The 21,112-nt window shown below is 42.4% G+C and overlaps 1 protein-coding gene across 2 annotated transcripts in view; it reads right to left on the bottom strand.

The window, feature by feature from the left end:
* The window catches only part of ZNF804A (zinc finger protein 804A), a 241,392-nt gene that overhangs the window by 86,039 nt on the left and 134,241 nt on the right, over positions 1-21,112 (bottom strand). For both annotated transcript variants that reach the window (XR_014551342.1, XM_083626623.1), the window contains exon 2: positions 810-953. Coding sequence is in view for 1 of the 2 variants with exons in the window: in XM_083626623.1 (XP_083482749.1) it covers positions 810-953 (144 nt within the window). In the remaining variant the exon portion in view is untranslated. The remainder of the gene's footprint in view (positions 1-809; positions 954-21,112) is intronic.

Genomic DNA, 21,112 nt, shown 5'->3' with positions numbered 1-21,112 from the left:
GAGAAGGTATTGGCTTAGGCACTGGACCACGGAACATTAGACTCCACCCACTCGTAGAGGGGTGAGTCTGAGGAGGGGTTAACCACCAGCAGGGGAAGCCTGTTGATGCTAATCCAACTATAGGCTCTCTTCCTGATGTCACCGAGGGCCGTACCATGGCCCCCCGCCACACAGGCATCAGCCAGGATCCACGACTGCCGGATTCCTTTAGCGGAATACCAAAAATTGTCGGGGAAGGCGATGGCCACACCTTGCCCCCCAAAACACCAACAACACATTCCAATGCCTAACCGCCACCCGAACCAAAAGGCTCGCCGCCAATACCCTCACAGCTGCAACCAATCCCTAAGACTATTGGATATGTTAGCCAGCCATATGTTGTTTCCCCAATCTGAAAGATGACTCAAAGAAAATGTGTGTGCAATGGTGGGGATGGCTGGTGCGGCTGCGTTGGAGCAGCAAGCCCCGCCCCACCGAGCTTCCCTATTGGGTGCCCAACCGGGGAGGGGCGTGGCGCCAGCCCTGGAGTTGAAGCAGGGGGCGGAGCGCCCCCTGCATGCCACGGGAATCGTCTCCCGCTCACAACCCCTCCCCTCCTGGGAGGAGGAAAGGCTTTGCTGGTATGTGATAGAATCCAACCCCGAATAGTGACAGTCTGTTAGTACCCTCTTTCTTCAAAATGGTGTGCACTTGTTATAACCACAGGTCTTTCATTTTCAAACTAGGGTTTCAAGCACAAAACAGCAGGGGGGGCGAAATACCTTTGCTATTTACATCATTTTGGCAGTCATGATAATGCAGGCACTTACCTGTTTGTGAGCGTGGTCATAGGAGTTGATGTGATTGTCAAACTCTTGATGCTTATAGTATTGTTTATCACAAAGTTCACAATAGAAGTTGGCTTTAAGGTCTTCCAGAGCCTTGGCGATTGTATTCTCCTTTTCAGCATAATCCTGTAGAGAGGAAGAGTAAGGATTCTTAGTTGTTATTCCAACATTACAAATATGAGGGATGGGTTGTTGGTTTTTTGTACTGGGTAAGTTAATCAAATTTGTCAACCTGTAACTAAAAGCTTGCTCTTACTTGCTTTATCAGCAGAGGAGCATAACATTTTTGCACACTCCAATTTGCACTTCCAACTGACAGCTACCTCTAGGGCTAAGGAAACATGTCTTTTAATCTTATGGAAAAGGAAATAAATAAAATGAATATTTATCTTGCTTACGGCTATGTAAATGTTAATTTCTATCTGTGGTGGGGGGGCGATGACGACGACACACACATTTGTGTGGTCAAAACCTTCAGAGCATAAATACATTTCAGCAGAGCACATATGGAAATTAAGACAGTCATTTAATTTGGTTACAGGGCTGTTTTCAGTAAACAGTAATAAACAAATTGCTGCTTGAATATTAGGAATAAAAAGGGGGAAGGGAATAAATATGTAGGAGGATGATTCTACAACTGAATAATTATTTTCAGGCTACAACTGAATAATTATTTATTTTTAAAAATGGCCATAGTTTGGGGATAGGCAATCTGTTGTCGGTGAACTACAACTCCCTTCAACCCTGACATGTCGGCTGCGGCTGATGGGAGTTGGAATCCAACAATATCTGGAGGGTCAAAAGTGCCGCCATCCCTGGCACAGGCCATGCTTTTTGCTGGGGTTGAATCAGCCAGTGATGAAAGAAAGACTGCCACTTACTGTGGCCTCAGTAGCATATACAGTATAAAGCAGGGGGCAGCAAACTTTTTCAGCAGGGGGCCAGTCCACTGTCCCTTAGACCTTGTGGGGGGCCAGACTAGATTTTTTGGGGGAAATGAACAAATTCCTATGCCCCACAAATAACCCAGAGATGTATTTTAAATAAAAGCACACATTCTACTCATGTAAAAACACCAGGCAGGCTCCACAAATAACCCAGAGATGCATTTTAAATAAAAGGACATGTTCTATTCATGTAAAAACATGCTGATTCCTGGACCGTCCATGGGCTGGATTTAAGAGGGCGATTTGGCCTGAGCCGGCCCTCAGGCCTTAGTTTGCCTACCCATGGTATAAAGTGTTCCTTGGCTTTCTCCCTTTACATGCCACATTTAACTTTTCCTAATTTTAGAGCTGAAGAATTGATGCTTTTGAATTATGGTGCTGGAGGAGACTCTTGAGGGTCCCATGGACTGCAAGAAGATCAAACCTATCCATTCTTAAGGAAATCAGCCCTGAGTGCTCACTGGAAGGACAGATCGTGAAGCTGAGGCTCCAATACTTTGGCCATCTCATGAGAAGAGAAGACTCCCTGGAAAAAACCCTGATGTTGGGAAAGGGGACGACAGAGGACGAGATGGTTGTAAAGTGTTCTCGAAGCTACTAGCATGAGTTTGACCAAAGTGTGGGAGGCAGTGGAAGACAGGAGTGCCTGGCGTGCTCTGGTCCATGGGGTCACAAAGAGTCGGACACGACTAAACGACTAAACAACAACAACAAGGCAATGGTGATACATGCATTGATTGGATGCAAATGCTGGGCAGCACCTGACTTATACTGAGACAGACCATTGGTCCATCAAGCTCAAGGCTGTCAATACTGATGGGCAGTGTGGCTCTCCAGGCTTTCAAATACATTCCCCAGCCCTTCCTACTGGCAATTGACAGTTCTTAGACAGGCTACTATGTATTGATCTATTAAGTCCCCATTTTCTTCCCATCTCAAAGGACCCTCACAGGCCTCTCTTTGCATAGCTAGCCTAAATCCTGAATAAATGTGAGGATTCCTACTCAAGCAAAACCTCTGAGGAATGTTGAGGATTCCTTAAGACTAGCAGGGGGTTTTCTGCATCTTCTGGCCAATTTTGCCTCAATTGAAATTCAGAGTGCATCTCAGGTGTGAGATGTGAGGAGCTACACAGGAATCCTAAAGCATTTTGATAAGACTGTTGAAATCCCTAGAAACCGTTCTCCATATTTCTCAGTGACGAGTGGCTGTTTTTGTCTTCCTTCTGGCATAAAGTATAGGAGGGGTCATGACTCCTCATGCAGGAAGTCCCAGATTCAGTCCCTGGAACCTCTTCTTGAAACCTCTTCCATCCATCAGACAGGATGGAAGGACCTCGAACTGAGTTCCAAGAGAGCTGCTACCAGACAGAGAAGACAAGAATGGGCTCCATGGACAAAACTGACCTAGTAGGTGATAATTTCATCTGTTCCTAAATATTATTTTCAGTGCTGAACATTGCCGTCTCCCACAAACAGTGATCGCTGCCTTCTGCAATGTGTTTTGTAATAAATTCCCCATTTTCTTCACAGGCAACTGTACACACACACACACACACACACACACACACACACACACCTAAATGCACACCATAACTGTGCAGCTGGAAAATTGTCCTGAAGCAAAACCTGAAACTGATGTATGTCAATGGAAAAAACCAGTCCAGTCATTTTAAGGCGCCACTAAATCCTGCCATGCTTGTGATGGAATGGCTGCTTTACTACAGTCTTCTGTGTGTTCTACATGAGTTAAGTATTTGCTACTGCAAAATGACTTTTTTTAGAAAGGGAAAAAGGAGTCCCATAAAATCGCTTGATTAAGTTTTTAAATGTTAGGCAAGCAGTTTTGCATGGAGATATGGTTATTATTTATTATTTATGATGCTCTTCTGGTACTTTAAAACGGAAGAGCTAAATCAAAGGGATAATATTATTGCATATGAGCGTGCAAATACCAGATGATATCAACGAGCTCTTGCAGACCTTTTCTTGCTCTTATCATTTCACAGAATATGACCAGGATTTTGCAAAGCACATTATTATTATTTACTAAGCATATTTGGCTTATGGATGAATAAAATTGGGCATTCTGGTGTCTCCTGGTTTGATGTAAGTTACCTTAAACTGTGGGAGAACAATATAGTTAGTCAAAAATTAACCTCAGCAGGTTCATGAGACAGTCTACTGGTTATGACTTGCAGAGGATTTGTACTGCATTGTGATAGAGAAGCAGCATTATTGACTGTGGTATTAATGGAACCTCCTGGATGTCCTCAATGATATCAGCAACAGTAGATAAAACACTCAAAAAGACAGCTTGCCCACCACAACTGATCTTTCTCCGTATTGTGTAGCCTCGGGTTGCAGGTGTTTGGGGACATACAAATAGGATCTGCAAAATGTTGCACTGTGGTGGGTTCCTGTTCAGAGTTTCAGTCAGCTCACCAACCATGCCCATTTGCAGAATACTGCATTCCACTCCATTCCACTCCATTCTCTCCCTCCCCACACATACAGACAGGTTTCACTTTCCTCTGCTGTCAGTCAGCTAGCATTCCATGCCAGCTGAACATGCTTAGATATCAATCAGCTGTGGGGAATCACAATCAGTTGTGTACAGCTGGAAGTCCTTGCACAGGGCTTCTGCTGACAGGGCTCGTTAGGCGAATCCTAATGAATTCTCTGGGTTTCTGTGAGCCAAGTGGATCCTCCCGCTTGTCTGTGGGTTGTGGCATTTTAGTTGCACAAGGATCCACGCTCCAAGAATGAGCTCGCCATTGGTTTCCAAACAGGAATATTTCTCAGTCCTTGGAAATGTCATTGTTAGAACCTGGGGTCTTCCACAAGTAAACCATATGGTCTATCACTGAGCTACAGCTCTCTCCCAAACAGAGGAACAGAATGTGACTATGCAAAGTCTGTCTATGGGGCCAGTCCTATTAGGAGGAACCTTAGAGTGCATGGGCTTTTAGCTCCAGCGCCCCTGGAAACCACTGCCTTAATGCCATGTCCAAATGGCCATTTGAGGAAATATTTGTAGAGCAAATCAACTCTGTTATATATTCTCATCCTGTTGGTCATGTTCCATCCAGCCAAACCTAAGCATTTGGAACTACCATTTATTTAAATGGCAGAATTATGCACAAATATAACTGTCTCATTCAAATCAGGGAGACTTAGAGTTAGCTTTGGAAGAATTATGGGCACTTTAATTTTTATATTTTATTTTTTTTGCAAATCGGTATCTTACTTCCCCAAATTATATCTTTTCGCCACCTACTCCCCCAATTTGTGCCTATTTAAAGAAGCCACATTTCCCCTTGGCTTCTTCTTTTTCACTTTAATTAGTATTTTCTACAAGTGAAATGAAAAAAAATGGCAATCATGACAGAGCTTGTCAAACATTATTATGTATACTTAAGTCATTTATTTTTCATTCCCCCTGAGATTCATTACAATCTACAAACTGATTTCCTTTCAAATACATATCTTTTAAGCTGGGTTTTTTTGTTTTTTAAAAATAATTAAATACAATCAGTGGCTGCAGAAAGTGCATCTTACTTATTCGTCCTGTTGAGATGTTCCAGAAATGTACCCTGAATGAAAGTAAATACCTATTATGAATAAAACACTTTAGAATTTAAAATTATATGTATTCAAACAGATGCTGGTTGAAATCCAAAGAGAAGGCTTAGTGATTCTCCACCCCCTTCTGTAGAGATGTTTCTCTAAAACCCATTGCTCTACCTCAGTTTCCATTTGACAATAGCTCTCCAATCTATTAAGCCTTTTAATGGAAATTTACCATCTTTCTTCTGTCCTGTTATTTCCCTAGGAAATCTCACCACTAGTCCTGCTTTATGCATGATGAAGTTATATGCTATAAGTACTTAAAGATCAAGTCACCAAAAAGATGCCTCCCAATTGGGGAGGTCTCAAATAATTGTACAGAGACTTGCTTCTATCTGCTGCTTTGCCTTCTTTTCTTTCCTTTTTCTTCTAAGCACAAGAGGGAAGTTCAAAAAGACACTTCAAGAAGCATATTTTAGTTTATTGCCCATGAGTCCTAACATCCTTCCTCCCTTGTTGTGAAGAATACATTTTCTTTCAAATAAATTTGGTTATTCTGTGGAGAACAAGTTCAAGATGAATTTTAAGTTCATCGATTACTCCAAAAAGTCCCTCAGGTGCAAACGAGGCCTTCCGTGGGCACACCAGTATGAGTCTAGTGCACGTGTACATGTCTTTTTGCATACAGCATCGTCTTCTGTTTCTCCTGGAGAGAACTTTGGACTCCCCTCACAGTCAGGTACAGAGGGAGGCTGTTGTAGGGTTCTCACAAAACTCAGCTGGGCATACAAGAGTTCTCAAGTGTCCAATCATAATGACTCTCAGCCAACCCACACATCCAAACACAGGCCCTAAGCTCCAATACCAAAAACCCAACTGATGCATGAAATGTACTTGAGAAATTTTACTAGTCTTATCTCAACACTTTTGGCTTGCCACGAAATCTCTCATATGGGAAAGTTACACAAGTTACACGTGCGCGCACACACTTTTCAATTGCTGAATTCCAGTTTAGGTGAAATCTCCCCCATCTCCGTTCACTCCATGTCCCATCCTTGTACATACTTCCTTTCTACTTGCTAAAATTTAGAGGCTTATGGAATTCCCATGGGACTTCATCCTCCTCCTGACTAGACTTCTGAAGTATTTTTGGCCTAGGTAGTGACTTCTCAGATTTTAAACACTCCATTGCCCTTGGCTGCAAGAGCTGAACTCTGCCAGATACTCCTGATAATGTATCTGACAGTAAATAACTTAGTTATTGACAGTAAATAACTTAGTTATATCAAATACCCAAATTGTTTTCTGGGGTTGTGAAAAAATGTTATGTTTCTAGAATAAGTTAGGGTTGCCATATTTTAAAAATATTTTGGCTCCACCTACTGTTGTCTTCCATGCTTTCCATCCTACCAGCCACCACTGACAGCTTCACATATCCCTACTGTAATAAAAAATTGATCCTGCAAGTGTTGCTCTCTGGGCATAAAAATACAATAATAACATGTAACATATCTAGCAATATGCTGCCTTTCATGACACTCAATATCAGCTGTCTGAAGCAGCTGGCTCCCTTTCCTCAATGATAGGGCTGGCCCTAACTGTTTTTATTTTCCTAGGTTCCCTAAAATGTGGAGAGGCAAACCGATGCTTTGCATCAAGCCAATTTTGTGACTTATAAAATGTGTTTCTCCTTTTTTATTTGTATTTATGGCTATACTGAATAAACAGTTTTTATTTCTCAAAATCTCAGACTGCTTTTACAATCTGTGTACTGAGTTTTACAAGGATTTTTATATCTGACTGGAAAAGCAGCGCATTCGGGGAGGGATAGCCAGTGAAACTTTTTAGCCATTGAGACCACCAAAGGCTTCAATCTGATGAATTCCCCCCCCCACACACATACACACAGTCTGACAGCCAGATTACTTCCTAAAGGCAGTTCCTTAGTAGCGAGCTGTGACTTCACAAGATCTGAAGCAAATGTGTTAATGATTTAATCTATGAAACGGCTGAATCTGTGAAAATGTTAAAAGTTCTCTCCAAAGGTCACTTTATCAAAAACACTGAAGGCTGATATACACACAAGTACGTGATGTCTTGGTGAGATGGGTTGAGCTTTCAAATGTGGGCTATGCTTGTAGATGCAAAAGTACAAGGACATGTTTAGGATTCTACATGGTTTTGTACAAAGAATGCTTCCATCCAAATTCCTCCCCATGCCAGAATTGTATGCCCAATAAAGGAATTCTAGCTTGCCATTTTTTAAGACCAGGATTACCGTTGCCCACATTACTTTTTCAGTCCCTGCTGACAAAGTCAGTATATGAATTATGATTGCCAAAGGAACTAGTGCCCTGATATCACCCACGGTGATCTGGAATGTGAGTGAGGGTTATAGAGATTGCCTGAGGTCACAATTGAGAGGTGCTCAATCAAAACAGTCACATGGTGAGATCCCGCCCCCCAACCTGATTGATTTCTTGCCAGGGTGGCGGGTCCCAAGGTCCCATGGAATTAATCATGCCCATGTGGTCAATTCCCCAGTGGTGTGGGATTATAATACAGAGAAGCATTTTAAAGTGCCCTTCTCTCTATGTGTATCTGGTGTGTAAAAATGGCCAAGTGTGAAGAAAGAGAAAATGGCGAGAGAGATTTCATTTTTCAGTGGGATCCTTACACCCCACTGAAAAGTTTGTGCTCTTCTTTAAAGTCTCTGACAACCAAACTGACATGCACAGAAGCTGGTCTGAGTTTGACTCACCACTGTTCAGCCCACATAATTGGCAGATCACAACATGGCTGAAATTCAATTTCAGTGCAAGCCAGACTTGAATGGCAGCCATCCCACAGTAGAATTCTAGGATTTTAGTTGCAATATTTATCTTGCAAGATACATCTGAAATCTCAAAGTGCCCTTTGAATAGTTTCACACAAAGCAAGAAGGAATCGATTTAATTTGGTCTAAAATTATCACTGTTTCCATGGGCAGCTCCTTAATTAAAATAGCATTTTCTTGACTGCCTACTGATCATATTCCTGTTGGCTTTTTTTCATCATGGCAGATATGAAAAACATGCTCACCGTGAGCATTTTGTGTTAGCACTCTGACTCAGCAGTTTATCCCATGGCGTCTTTAATTTGTTACAAACTAAATCTTCTTACGAACAACAGCAAGAACTAAAGGTCAGACAGAAAATCAATGCTGACATCTCTGGCTGCCCTGCAGAACCTTGCTTCTTCACTGGCTTAATTCTTTTTCAATGCTTGATTCCTTTAGACGCCAAGCCCTCATCAGTCCCAGCAAGAATGGCCAATGGTCAAGGATGATGACAGTTGTCAGAGGGCCACAGGTTGACCACCCCGCTATAAGAGGTGTCTAATCTGCATGTCCACAACTTTGTAGGAAAAATACACTCTTCCTTTAGTGAACCATGAAGAACTTTCAAAAAACGAAAACAAGAACCACCATCATCATCATCACCACCACCACCATCATTATTATTGATATTTAATAGGTGTAAATTCAAGACAATGTAGTGATCTGTCGGAGCCACCTTGAGAAATTGCATGAAAGATATATTTAAAAACAGGAAAACAACTTCCTCTTTTAGAGCTTCCCTTAGGATTCCTTAGAAACCTCTACTCCACCCCATAGTGTAGGAACCTAAACATCTGCCTAAATATTGTGCTAGATGCAGTCAAGCCACCTCTCAGGTGGACACTATTGTCATTATAAGAGAACAAGAGAGGCATTCATGGTGAGTTCCAGCACCATGTTTTCTAGAAAAATAGCCCTCCACGTGTTATATCATAGACCAGCCAAATATTACTGCACTTGCCCTAGGGTTAGCAATTTCAAAAACTCTTAACCTTTCCTACCTCACAGGGTTGTTGTGAGGATCAAATGGGGGAGGAGGAAGAGAACCACATGCACTACTTTGAGCTTCTTGGAAGATAAAAGTGGTATATAAATGTAAGAAATTACATGACAGGAAGCATGAGTTTCAGCTGCTGATACAGTCAACCAGTTCCTCCTGTGTTGCGTCTAGTGCTTTACCATGGCACCACCTGAGCATCCTTGAGGTTGCTTGGGGTAGACCTGGCTTGTGTGGAGTCATCTGGTCTTCACAGAGAGCCCTACCAATGCTCCTTCTACCACCTCTGACTATCATGATATGGGCAAAGCCAGCATTCCTGTTTATAGTACAATATTGCAGAGAAGAACGTGTCAGTATTCAGGTGATTGTTGTCACCACCCTTTATTGGGGGTTAAAGCTTTGCTTTTATTTTAAATGGCACCTTGTAGTACAAAATTTACCAAATATGAGTCTTTCATTGCTGACCTTTCATGTTCAATCTTAAAGGTAATGAGAATGGTGCACTAAAATAGAGATTCATTTACCTTTCAGGAAGCTTTCCTGCAACATTTTCTCTCCCAAATTGGTTAAATATTTGCAAGCAGGCACATTCTGCCTTTTCCAATAAACAAAACACTTCCCTCCCCTGGCAATTTCATTTCTGGTTCTAATCAATTTGTTTATGGCACCATAACTGCCGCCATAACCCACCCCCTAAGGACACACACATAGAAAGAGGACAAGGCGGGGTGCAATAATTATTCTTACACAGTACAGTTAAAGCGCAGGCTGTGAAAGAGCGTACACACTAAATTAAAATTAGAGACAGGAAGGTATTAGGGCAAGGAGATGTAAATTGTTTTAATGTGCATCTAAGTAGCTGTTAGAAGCTAAAAATCATTTCCCACAAAACTGTCTGTGGTTGTATTGTAAGACCTGAAAAGCGACTTACCAAAAAAGGTGATATTTTTTTTAAGGGCTGAAATAAAACAGTCTTCTCTTAAGATAAAATATATTCTTCTAAATCTCTCTTTAGGCATCCCCTAGCCTTGTTCAGGAAAGATGTGCAGAGAGCTAGCTCCACCTCATATTTCCTCATCACTCCATACAAGTTGGAGGGCAGGTGTCTGAAGCAAGCAGTCTTCTGTACGCATAGATCACCATGAAGCTGCCTGCTTCAGAAGATGGTCCTCCAACATATGAAAGATGATTCAACCGGCGATGAGGGGTGGAGCTAACACACTTATTCCTCCACCTTGGGTTCACTGAAATTCTTAAAGAGTGCCTAAAGAGATCTTAAATCCATGCAAGTATTATTTGTCCATTTGTCCTCTTAAATCAATGTGCAGAAAGTGTTCCTACCTACTCAAAGGTGTACCAGTATAATCCCTCTAGAATGTGGGAGGGCAACACATTTATGAGCTAGAAGTAGTTGCTCCAATAGGTGCAAACTTAGGGACCAAGATACCCTCAGCTGCTGTAAATACAGAGAGATGTCAAACTGAAGGTTATGTCCCACTGCCAGTATGTTGTAAGCTTAATATTATGTACAGCCAGCACTAGCCAACAACACATCTTCAGGCAGATTCATTAAATTATTCATTGCCAAGCCACAATGTAGCTTTAAGGGGCGCAGTTTGTACAATAGAAGATATTCTGTCAAGTCACCAGAGTCCAAAAAGGAAGCAAATTTAAGAGCCAGTCCGACAAAGTCTTTTTGATACCTACCCAATTCTGTCCAAGAATTTACAAATTCAACCAGGCACCAACCATTGAGTTCTGCCTCTGTCAAGCCCCTTCCCTCAAGGCTGAGATAAGCAGTCTAGAACACTTAATTTCAGTGTAAAATAAAATTTTGAGTTCTGGTATGGAATTCTAAAATAATTTCCCTTTTGCCCAATCAAACAGATAGAAATGGTCTATTTTTCAAAAACTTCATTAGGCTAAGAGAAGAAAGCAGCTCTGCTGTGGTCAATAATTTCTCTCTCTCTTAGGAAATAAAAACTTATGGAAACATGACTGATCAGGCCTGAAAACTGACATGTAAAAGTACCATACAGTGGTACCTTGGTTTGCAACCGTTTTGGATTGCAACCACGTCAAACCCTGAAGTGTGTGTCCCTTTTTTGGGGGGGATTACAACCCTTTTTTATTATTATTACAACCAATTTTTTGGGGGGAGGCCCCACTGGCGAAAGCGCACCTTGGGTTACAACCTGTTTTGGTTTACAACCAGATCTCCAGAACGGATTATGGTTGTAAACCAAGGTATCCCTGTACTTGGAATTTTCCGTTCTGATTTGGGTGGAGTTGAGTGCCCTGTATCCTTTCATGTCATTATATTGTGCCTCATTAAGCACTCTGTTTTCTTAGCTGAATGGCTTTCACATTCACAAGATGGGCATTGCAAAGCAGAGTTTGAGTCTAAGATACAGAGTCACTTTAGCGAGTTCACCCAGTCTCTTCGTGGACTATCAATGAGTACTAAATTGTTTCCATCGGTGTAGCAATTCATCACTTCCCTACAGATTTTTGTCTTAATGTTGTTCCTCTGTGGAACCAGCAGCCTACCAAGAGGAGCTGCTGACAATAACAAACACACATAGCAAGACTTTAATAATGGAGGTGCTCTCTACATCTTTTTTTCTGAATGGTCTCTGCGCACATGGTAAGTGGCCAGTCAGCTGAGTTATCAGCTTTCTTACAGGAATCCTTTGAGCCCCGAGGAGACATTTGGTTAATGTGTATCATTGACAGACAGTCTACATCTTTATAACGTTCATGTTTTCAAGTTGCATAGTCATTATTCTGATATTATTATTAATAATTATAACAATTATAAATAATAAATTAAAGCAATTGACTTGGTGTGTACTGGTGGAAAATTACTGAAGGTGCACTCATGTACACACAGAGAACTAAAAGAAAGCAATCCACCTGAATGGTTTTCAGAAGAGGCATCTCAATAACGTCATATTAAAAAAAAATCTTAAAGATGTACTTAATTGTACTTATCATAGGAAGCTGAAACTAAAACTTTGCAAAGCTTTGATACATAGGATTACTTTAATTTTTTTTTTAAAAAAGGAAGCTGAATCTAAAAGTATCATCCTTTCACTTTCCATATCACATCACTAAAACCCTTTCCTGGCAAAAATGGAGGGGGCAGTAAATAAAGAGGTTCATGGAGACTAAGTATGCTCATTATTGCATTAAATGTTGTCTGACTGTTAGGGAGACAGAGAAATGGGGGGTGGGGGTGGAAAACAGGGACAGACCACTGGAATGGTACACAAACTTCAGACACACTCCACATGGCCTCCCAAACTCCATCTACTTCCCCAACTGTTGCAATGCAGCTAAAGCAGCATAAGAAGAGTATGTAAGAAGAGCCTGTTGGATCAGGCCTCAGGCCAACCCAGTTCTGCATCCTGTCCTCACAGTGGAATAATAATAATAATAATTTATTATTTATACCCCGCCCATCTGCATGGGTTTCCCCATCCTCTCTAGGTGGCTTCCAACAGAATATTAAAATACAATAACCTATTAAACATTAAAAGCTTCCCTAAACAGGGCTGCCTTCAGATGTCTTCTAAAAGTCTGGTAGTTGTTTTTCTCTTTGACATCTGGTGGGAGGGCATTCCACAGGGCAGGCGCCTCTATCGAGAAGGCCCTCTGCCAGGTTCCCTGTAGCTTGGCTTCTTGCAGTGGGGGAACCACCAGAAGGCCCTCGGCACTGGACCTCAGTGTGGAAACCCATAAGCAGGACTTGAGTACAAGAACTTCCCTCTTGTGGTTTTCAGCAACTGGTATTCAGGAGCAGTCTGCCTCTAGGTGTTGAGGCAGTGCATTGCCTTCATGGTCCGAGGAGCTAGAGATTTTGCTTGCTTTAGGAATATGTGTACTCCCCTGAGACTCCCCCGCTCCCCATTCATTGCTCAATGCTACCATACAAAAATAATTTCCCTTTCAGACTTGTGAAGTTGGGTGTACAGGGAGAGGGAGGGTAATGAAATGTTCCTCCTATAGGCCACATATCTGCTGGTGGAATGCTCTACCCAGGCAGGCACTCTTGGATCAATCTTTATCCAGTTTTAGGAATCAGGCAAACAGCTGCATGGAGCAGGTGCCTGGAGCCACAAGAGCAGGATTTAACTCACACACTCAGCAGCCGACAAGCTCTCATGTGAGCTTGCCCCAGTTACATGACTGAGGTCCAGTTAGAAGATCTGCCTATCAGTGAACAGATAAATAATGATGTTAGCACTGGCCTTCCAACAGTTTACTATCCAATCCCCATAGACTAGTTTTTAATCTTACACATACCAGTCGGGCGATTAGGAACACTAGCTTTGCACACTTCACATGTTTTAGACTGCACTCGTTTATGTTCATTTACCTTAATTTCCCCAGATAAACACAATATAAATGTCATTATTGGAACTGCAGAGCCATGTCAACATGCATGTTGTTGTTGTTTTTTCTTCTTTGTGTTTCTGGAAACTCTCAGAAATTCCTATCTGGTGTCATAATTTATGTTCCAAAGTGGGCAAATGGGTAGGCAGGTATCTCTCCAGTTAGTCATTCAGTATTCAAAGCCTATGATTTGATTCTACAAATTATATTTATTTTAGTCAACTGCTCTTGCTATTGGGGTTTTATTTATTGATGAATCTATGGCATGTGCACATTGCCTTTTGATGTGGGTGGGGGAAACCTCTGAGAATAACTTGTGTATTAACAGGTTTCCCCCCCTCCCTCTCTCTCTTCCCCCTTCCACCTCCCCACTCTCTGAAAAGTGGTGAGCAATTAAAGCAGGTTGCTATCTTTGGAGTATCTAAACTTTGAGACTTGATGGCATAATGATTTTAATAACTACTTTAAATGTAACATGTTGACAAGTTGACACCTGAGGTTTGTGTCCTGCAATCTTATTTTTCCAGCATCCTATTGTTATGCTGGAGGAGTAGCAATATGGTTAGAGATGTTTTAAAAGTCATTTCTTGTTCCTTCTTGTTGTTTATAATTATTCAGTATTCCTCCCCCTGCCTTTTCCCATTTGAAACTCTAAAGATGTATGAAGCACCCAAAGCTTATATTTTTATACTAATATGGTGGCTGCTTCCCTTCCCCTCAGTGCACACAATTCTGTTAATGATCGAAACGACCCTATGCAGCATCCAATACAAAGCCGCCTGCAGAGCTTTGTGTCTACTTTGTAACAGGCTCCCCAACCCTGCAATAGCAGAACTATTACGTAGCAAGGATAAAGACCCATATTTTATGTTGACAATGTCGAGCAGACAATACTGAACTAGAAGAGCCACTGTCCTATGTTCCTATATTTCCGCAATTTAGGGAAGAAAACAGTCATTTACTCAAATGCCAATCCTGGGGTTGAGAGTAAAGAAGTTGTTGTTATTGTTTTCTTGGCTAACGAAAGTACATACGGTGTCCCTGTTTTCAATTCAAAGAGTCCTTCATACAGGCCTGTTACGTTCAATATGAGACATTACTGTTATAGACAGTATAGGGTTGGGGAGAGAGTGGAAGCAAAAGGGAAAAGGGGGCAGGGCCGTTTTACCCATAGCCGCTAGGGGTGCAGGGCACCCAGGTGCCGGGCTCTCAGGGGCGCCAGGCCGAGAGTCTAGGTCCCAAGAGTTGAGTCCGGGGAAGAGCCCGCCTGTCAGTCAGAGCGCCACAGTGGACTCTTCTGCTGCGGGCGGCTCTGTGCCACGAGTTTGGGGGCGACTGAGCCAGTGAGACGCTGAAGCGGCTGGCTGGCTCCGCCCTCCTGCACACCTGGGATTTGACAACCGGGGGAGGGGGCGCTGGGCAGATCTTTGCACCCTGGCACTGCATAAGCTTAAGACAGCCCTGAAAGGGGGAGATAGTAAACATTCATTCTTTTGCATATTGTGTGAGCACTGTTTTGTGCTAGTGTCATGTAAGTAGGTATCATATTTTTGTTGGTGGAGTGAGAGACTAAAGGGCCAAGGGCATGGTTGTTGTCATTGGTTGGTTGCAGTGTACTTTGTTTGTGTGTGTGCAAGAAGGACTGTTGTTGGGTCAAACTAGCCATACTGATATATATGCCTTGGGGGGGGGGGTAGGTCATTGTCTTGTTGGCCTCTGTATGTAATGAAGGGAAGCCACAATGGGGTGAAGGCCTTCTCCTTTGTTTGTAACCATGCTAATTTCAGTTTTTTTGTTAGCTTCTCTAGTAGGGTGGTTTCCCACACAGTTTGGGACCAGTGGTCCATGTTGACTCCTGATATCTTGTTATGATGGTCTTAGTTGCTGAGAGTAAGTGGCTTATGAGTTCTTTGTGAGCTCCTTGTTTCTTTTCCTTGATGGCCAACGAATGGATTGAGGAATGTCACAGAGAGATATGACGGAGGGGGTTGCGAGACGCTCATTAGCATCTGAAAGCAATGCAAAATATTACAAGTATCCAAGGTATGAATGGAAAGCTCAGATCATCGGTAAAGGCTGCATTTCATCTGAATAAGTAATCTAGCTACAGCACTTTGAAGTAATTGCACTCCATTTAGACCAGCATATTTCAGTTCAATAGCAAAGCATAGTAATTAAGACTATAGCATTGATCAGTGTCTCTGAAAGGTTTCAAACATATCAGGCCCAATTTTACAAACAGCTTACTGCCAAAAATCAATGAGATCACTCCGATGAGTGGCATTACTTAAGAGCGAAAGTGTTTGTAAGATCGGATTTGTAGCCAGGATCCAGGCTTCCAGGCCAGTGCACATGTTTCTCATTATAATATAACAGATTGCAGCTCATGATGATTGCAAATTGTTATTGCACCAATATGTACCAAGCATACTGCACTGGATTAAAATGCTATAGAACTTCATTTCACTATACGTACTGAAAGAATAAGATGTTTGCAGTTTGAGCAAGCCCCTATCTAGTGTACAAGATAAATAAGGAACAAAGGCAATATTGCTTTGTACTGTGGTTTAAATATATAAAAGGGGGGTGAGGTGGGGACAAAGAAAATCATTATGGGGAAAAACAACTCTGCCAATTAGTGTGTGTCCATCAATAAAAGCTTACGTATCCAAATCAAATTTAAGACAACAGCCACGTTGAGCAGTTTCTTCCACACCATTTGTCCGGAGAGGTAAATGGCATATTCTTCCTGGTTGATTTTAATTTACTTCTAAAGAATTTGCTCGAGTCACTACTGAGAGGTATGCCTGCCTTATAGGTAAAGGTTCATTACCTCTCAGTACCTCACACAAGGGTCAACCCTAGAGTAGAGTTATCTCTTGTCTAAATATCTCCAGTCAGAGCAACCAAGTGGCACATTTATAGCTAAAAAATGTCGCCCGGGGTGAATTTTTGAGGTGGGGTTGTTGGTGCCTAATTCCCCTCAGAGAGCTACAATTCCCAGAGTACCTTGGGAAGATGGATTGATTATTTAACCACTCTGAGAATTGTAGCTTTCTGCAGGGAATAGGGGTCTCCTAACAGCTCTTGGCACCATTAACTAACCACACCTCCCAGAATTCTTTGCAGGAAGCCATGACTGTTTAAAGTGGCACGATGCTACTCAAATATATAGTGCAGGTGGGGATTTCATCTGCATATCTATTTATGCCTGTTTGCTCAATATAAACAAACAACACCCCATTCCCATTCCAAAATGAATAAATAAATCCAAAAATAATCTTGCAAACCAGAGAAAAAGGCATTCTTTACACATATGTGGTTAGCCTGCAAAATCTATCAATCACATCTGATTTAGAATTAGGGATTAAATGAAAACTTCAATGTTCCTTTTTACCTCCCCACAATGTATTTGCTTAGTCTTTTTTAAAAAAGTCTGAAGTTAAAAAAAAAACCCGAGTAAAGATATTCCATTTGCTTCTGCTGATTAATGTATTAAGAATTCATGTTTTAAAAGCAAGCTCTGTACAAGAACAGTATCTGGAAGGGGGCTTCAATTTTTGTGTGCCCGCTTAAATGCCTTAATTGCAAATTGCCGTTCTGGGGAACTAATCACTTTGAATATTTTCAAATGTGAATGTTTAAATAATAGCCTCAAATTGCTTTCTGTTTATGTATCCTCTTCGTGTCTGAGGCCAATCTTGTATGAGGCATAGGCAGCCTAGCAATGGCTCAAGATTTGTATTTTCCCAAAGCAGTTATCTCTGGCTTATATCCCACCATGATTTGTCATCTGCTGAATGTGTCATCAGCTGACCAACCAAATATTCCTTACTTTAGTTACTTGCCCCTCCCCATAAGATCCCAGGGTAGGTTATAGAAACTTCAAAATGCAGTATTAAAACCAGTGTAAAACAAATCACAGTCATGAGAACAGAGTGGGCCAAAGGCCAAGGGAAATGGGTGCCTCTTCAGAACACATACGGTGAAGGTACCATATGCATCCATCTAAGGAGGGAATTCAATCATTTGCTGGACAACTTAGGGGCTGCCACAAGGGAAGGCCCTCTCCTGTCTCCCCACCACTTCTGAGGGTGGTAGAACTACCAAGAGCTGAGCTTAACCGTCAAGAGGTTATCTAAAGATGGAGGCAGTCTTGCAGGTATTTGGAGCCTAAGTCATTTAGGTCTTTAAACACTGATGTGAGCACCTGGAAATTGCACCTAGATACACACTGACAACCACTTATCAGTGCCTGCCCCGGAACTCCCTTTCCCTGGGCCAAAACATACCCCTGCCCACATTTCCCCTCACCTTGCTACTAGTCATGATGGCTCCATTACCTTCAGTGCCAGAGGCAATGTGTGTCTACGAACCTGTTACTGGGGAACTCACGTGTTCACGTTCTGCTTGTGGACTTCCCATAAGCACTTGGTTTCCACTGTGCCACTCCTGCTCTATTGCTAAAGGAGCCGAGCCGAGCCTGTTATTCATGCAGTTCACTTCCCAAGTGAGAAAACTGAGCCTGCAAGTGAGGGGTGGGGTGGGGCAGAAAGAGATATGGATCTCCTCTTTAGCATATGCACTGCCGGGGTGCAAAGATCTGCCCAACACCCCCAAATTTAGTGCTGCCCATGTCTACACCCAAGATATACTTCTCTGTGGTTGCAGGCAAGGCCATGGCGCTGGAATCAGCATCCTGCTCTTCTGAGTCTCACTGCCGTTGCCCCTCAAGAACTGGGCGCCCAAGCGCCACAAAGGCACACAGGAGCTCCCCAGGAGGAGGAAGGAGAAGAAGAGGGATGCAGCAGCCGTGCCGACCGCAGGCAAGAGAGCAACGCCTCACCATGCAGGGCGGGACTCCGGGGAGGTGAAAGCGGCCAGGGTGGAGGTGGCAGCAGCGGCTGGCTTTGAATGTCAGCTTGATCAAAATTATTTATCATTTCATAACAGGTAGATAGTTAAGAGCTTAGGCGGCTTCAGTGGCAGGCACCTAGCGCCCCCCAGAATTCGGCGCCCGGGTGCCCTGCACCGCTTCTGCCCACGGGTAAAGAAGGCCCTGTATCTCCTTGCAATTGATGGCGGCCCGTCCCTGGCGACAGGACTGTAGTCCAACCCCCTGATTCTCCCTCTGCTCCACCAATTGGCCAGCTCCCCTGATACAATGGGAACCTCACTCTGCAGAGGCAGAGCAGAGACAGGCACATCTGCCTGTCTGGCTGGGATGTCTGGCTGCCCTGGGGCAACCCCTGGCCTCCAAGGCTAGGGCTATCTCCAACCGTCATCTCAGGGTTCTATTCTTCTATATCCTGGCACTCATGCACCATCCTGGTTGGCACCACAGGGCCTATGACAATGCTGGACTAGATGGGTGCTGAATGGTACTGAATGAATGGAAGTTCCAGTCACATGATTATCATATTAGAATATTTGTCCTTTGTTATATGTAATGGAAAATTCACCAAATGCCACTTGGTGACTGTGTATTGGTACAATGATATCACATGATGATGACATGGTAGTGGTAACAGTATTTTTACTGCAGTGATGTGGAGGGAGGTGACAGGAGGAAACTTTTTTTTTAGATATAGCTGTGTGAGTTGAGATGTGACTGGTTAGCAGAATAGGCTTTCCTTATTTATAAGCTTTGGGGTTTAGGAACCAGTTTAGTTTTCATGCTCTGCTTAATAAACTCAAGATGAAATGGGAGGAGGATGGAAGGGAAAGAGAATGGAATTCACAGCTGAACTGGAGCACAACAAAGAGGATACGATTGAGGAATGTACGGTACATCTCTGTCTGAGATCATGCAGGTGCCTTTAAACAAAGCTACACATGGTGAGAAGCCTCTAGGGGACTGTAGTGGCTAGCAGTTCTGTCAGTCATCTGGGAAAAGTCCCCTACCAACCCTCTCTCATTATTGACCACTTGCTCGCCTTCCATCTTTTACCACAGGGCTCAAGCTTGGACTTGAAGTGGCAGAGAAGAACAAAGAAGAGCATGTGAGGGATGTAGGATGGGTTGTGAGAAAGCAGGTGGGTTGCTCTGAATAGGCTGAAAGTGGGTTCTTCCTAGGTGGCTGCAGCAGTCACTAGCTGTCACAGGCACCCGGAGGCTTCTCATCATGTGAAATCTTATTCATTGACTCCTGTATGAACTGGAAAGAATAGCATAAATGAATGAGTGTGCCTTTAATTTTTTCCATTGTCTCATTTTTCAGCAGAGTCTGAAAAATGTAAGCTTTGCTCTTTCCTCTCCCAGTGACAAGAAGGCATTTCTCATTGAAATTCCTGAAGCAATCAGCAAAATGAAGAGAATGTGTACTATCACCTGTTTGTATTATTATCACCTAAAGAATAACTTTGCAACTTTGCTCCTGGATAGGATTTCTCTCTTTCATAGTTGCATTGTGATGTTTCCATTCTGTCAGCCTTGCAAAACTGCAAATAACAATCTCTCTCTCTCTCTCTCTCTCTCTCTCTCTATATATATATATAATGCAATGAGACACAGGGGCATCTTACTTGCCAGCTGACATACAAAAGGAGGAAAAGAAAGGTTTTGTGATCATTTTCTTTCACAAATCACAGCCTACTACCATTTGAATCAAAGGAGCTGAAAGAAATTAGCCACTAGAGGGAGAGATCACCGCAAACATTTACTTAGTTCTGTTAGCATCCAGATGGCGGCAGTGGTGCATAGAAGGCACATTTTGAATGCAAGAGTGGAGAATTTTAACGACAAAAAGTCACTTGGGACAGATTTAACAAAGTTTCAAACCTAGTACTAGCTTAATAACATCAATTACAAAAGTGAAAAGAAGGGTTCACACTTCACAATGAGAGTTGGTTTGGGGATTGGGGGGTGGATTTCAAACTTGGAGTCTGTAGGCTGAAAAGATAGATTTAGAGAAGGATGCACATAATTTGTTATCACACAGTGATAAGTTGAACTAACTTCTCAAGCTGAAAGGCATTGTGTCAGATGACATGAAAGTTCTTTCTGTGGTGTTTGATGTGGATTGTCTCATTTCAGACAAGCAAGAAATTACTTGACATTGCAGCTGTGAATATAATACACAAACTCAGCTCAGAATGAAGCAGTATAAGTGGATGTCAATCATTTAAAATTAATATACAGAATTATAGAAAAGCCAACATCTTCTAAGTAAGGATTGTCATATTTAATCGACAGAGGTATTTGCACACTGTGGATTGTGGAGTTCCCCTTTGACCTCTAGGCATTTTCACTTTATCACTACTTTTCAAATAGACATATAATTTTAACATAGTTGTGGTATGTGTGTCTATCTGTCAGTCAGTCAGTTTGTCTATCACCCAATTGCAAATCTGCTGCCTTTTCTCTTGATTGCTACTGTCAATTGCACACAATTCCTAATGTCATAAAAAGTTGTGATACTGTTAGATTAAAAAATGCTTAAATTCAGGAAATCTTAACTGTAGACTAGGCATGCCCATAAAATCCCAGCTCTT

The sequence above is a fragment of the Podarcis filfolensis genome, assembly GCF_964270895.1.
Source record: "Podarcis filfolensis genome assembly, chromosome: 1".
Taxonomy (NCBI): Eukaryota; Metazoa; Chordata; class Lepidosauria; order Squamata; family Lacertidae; genus Podarcis; species Podarcis filfolensis.
Note: the sequence above shows the minus strand (reverse complement) of the source record. Positions and strands in the feature narration are given on the sequence as shown.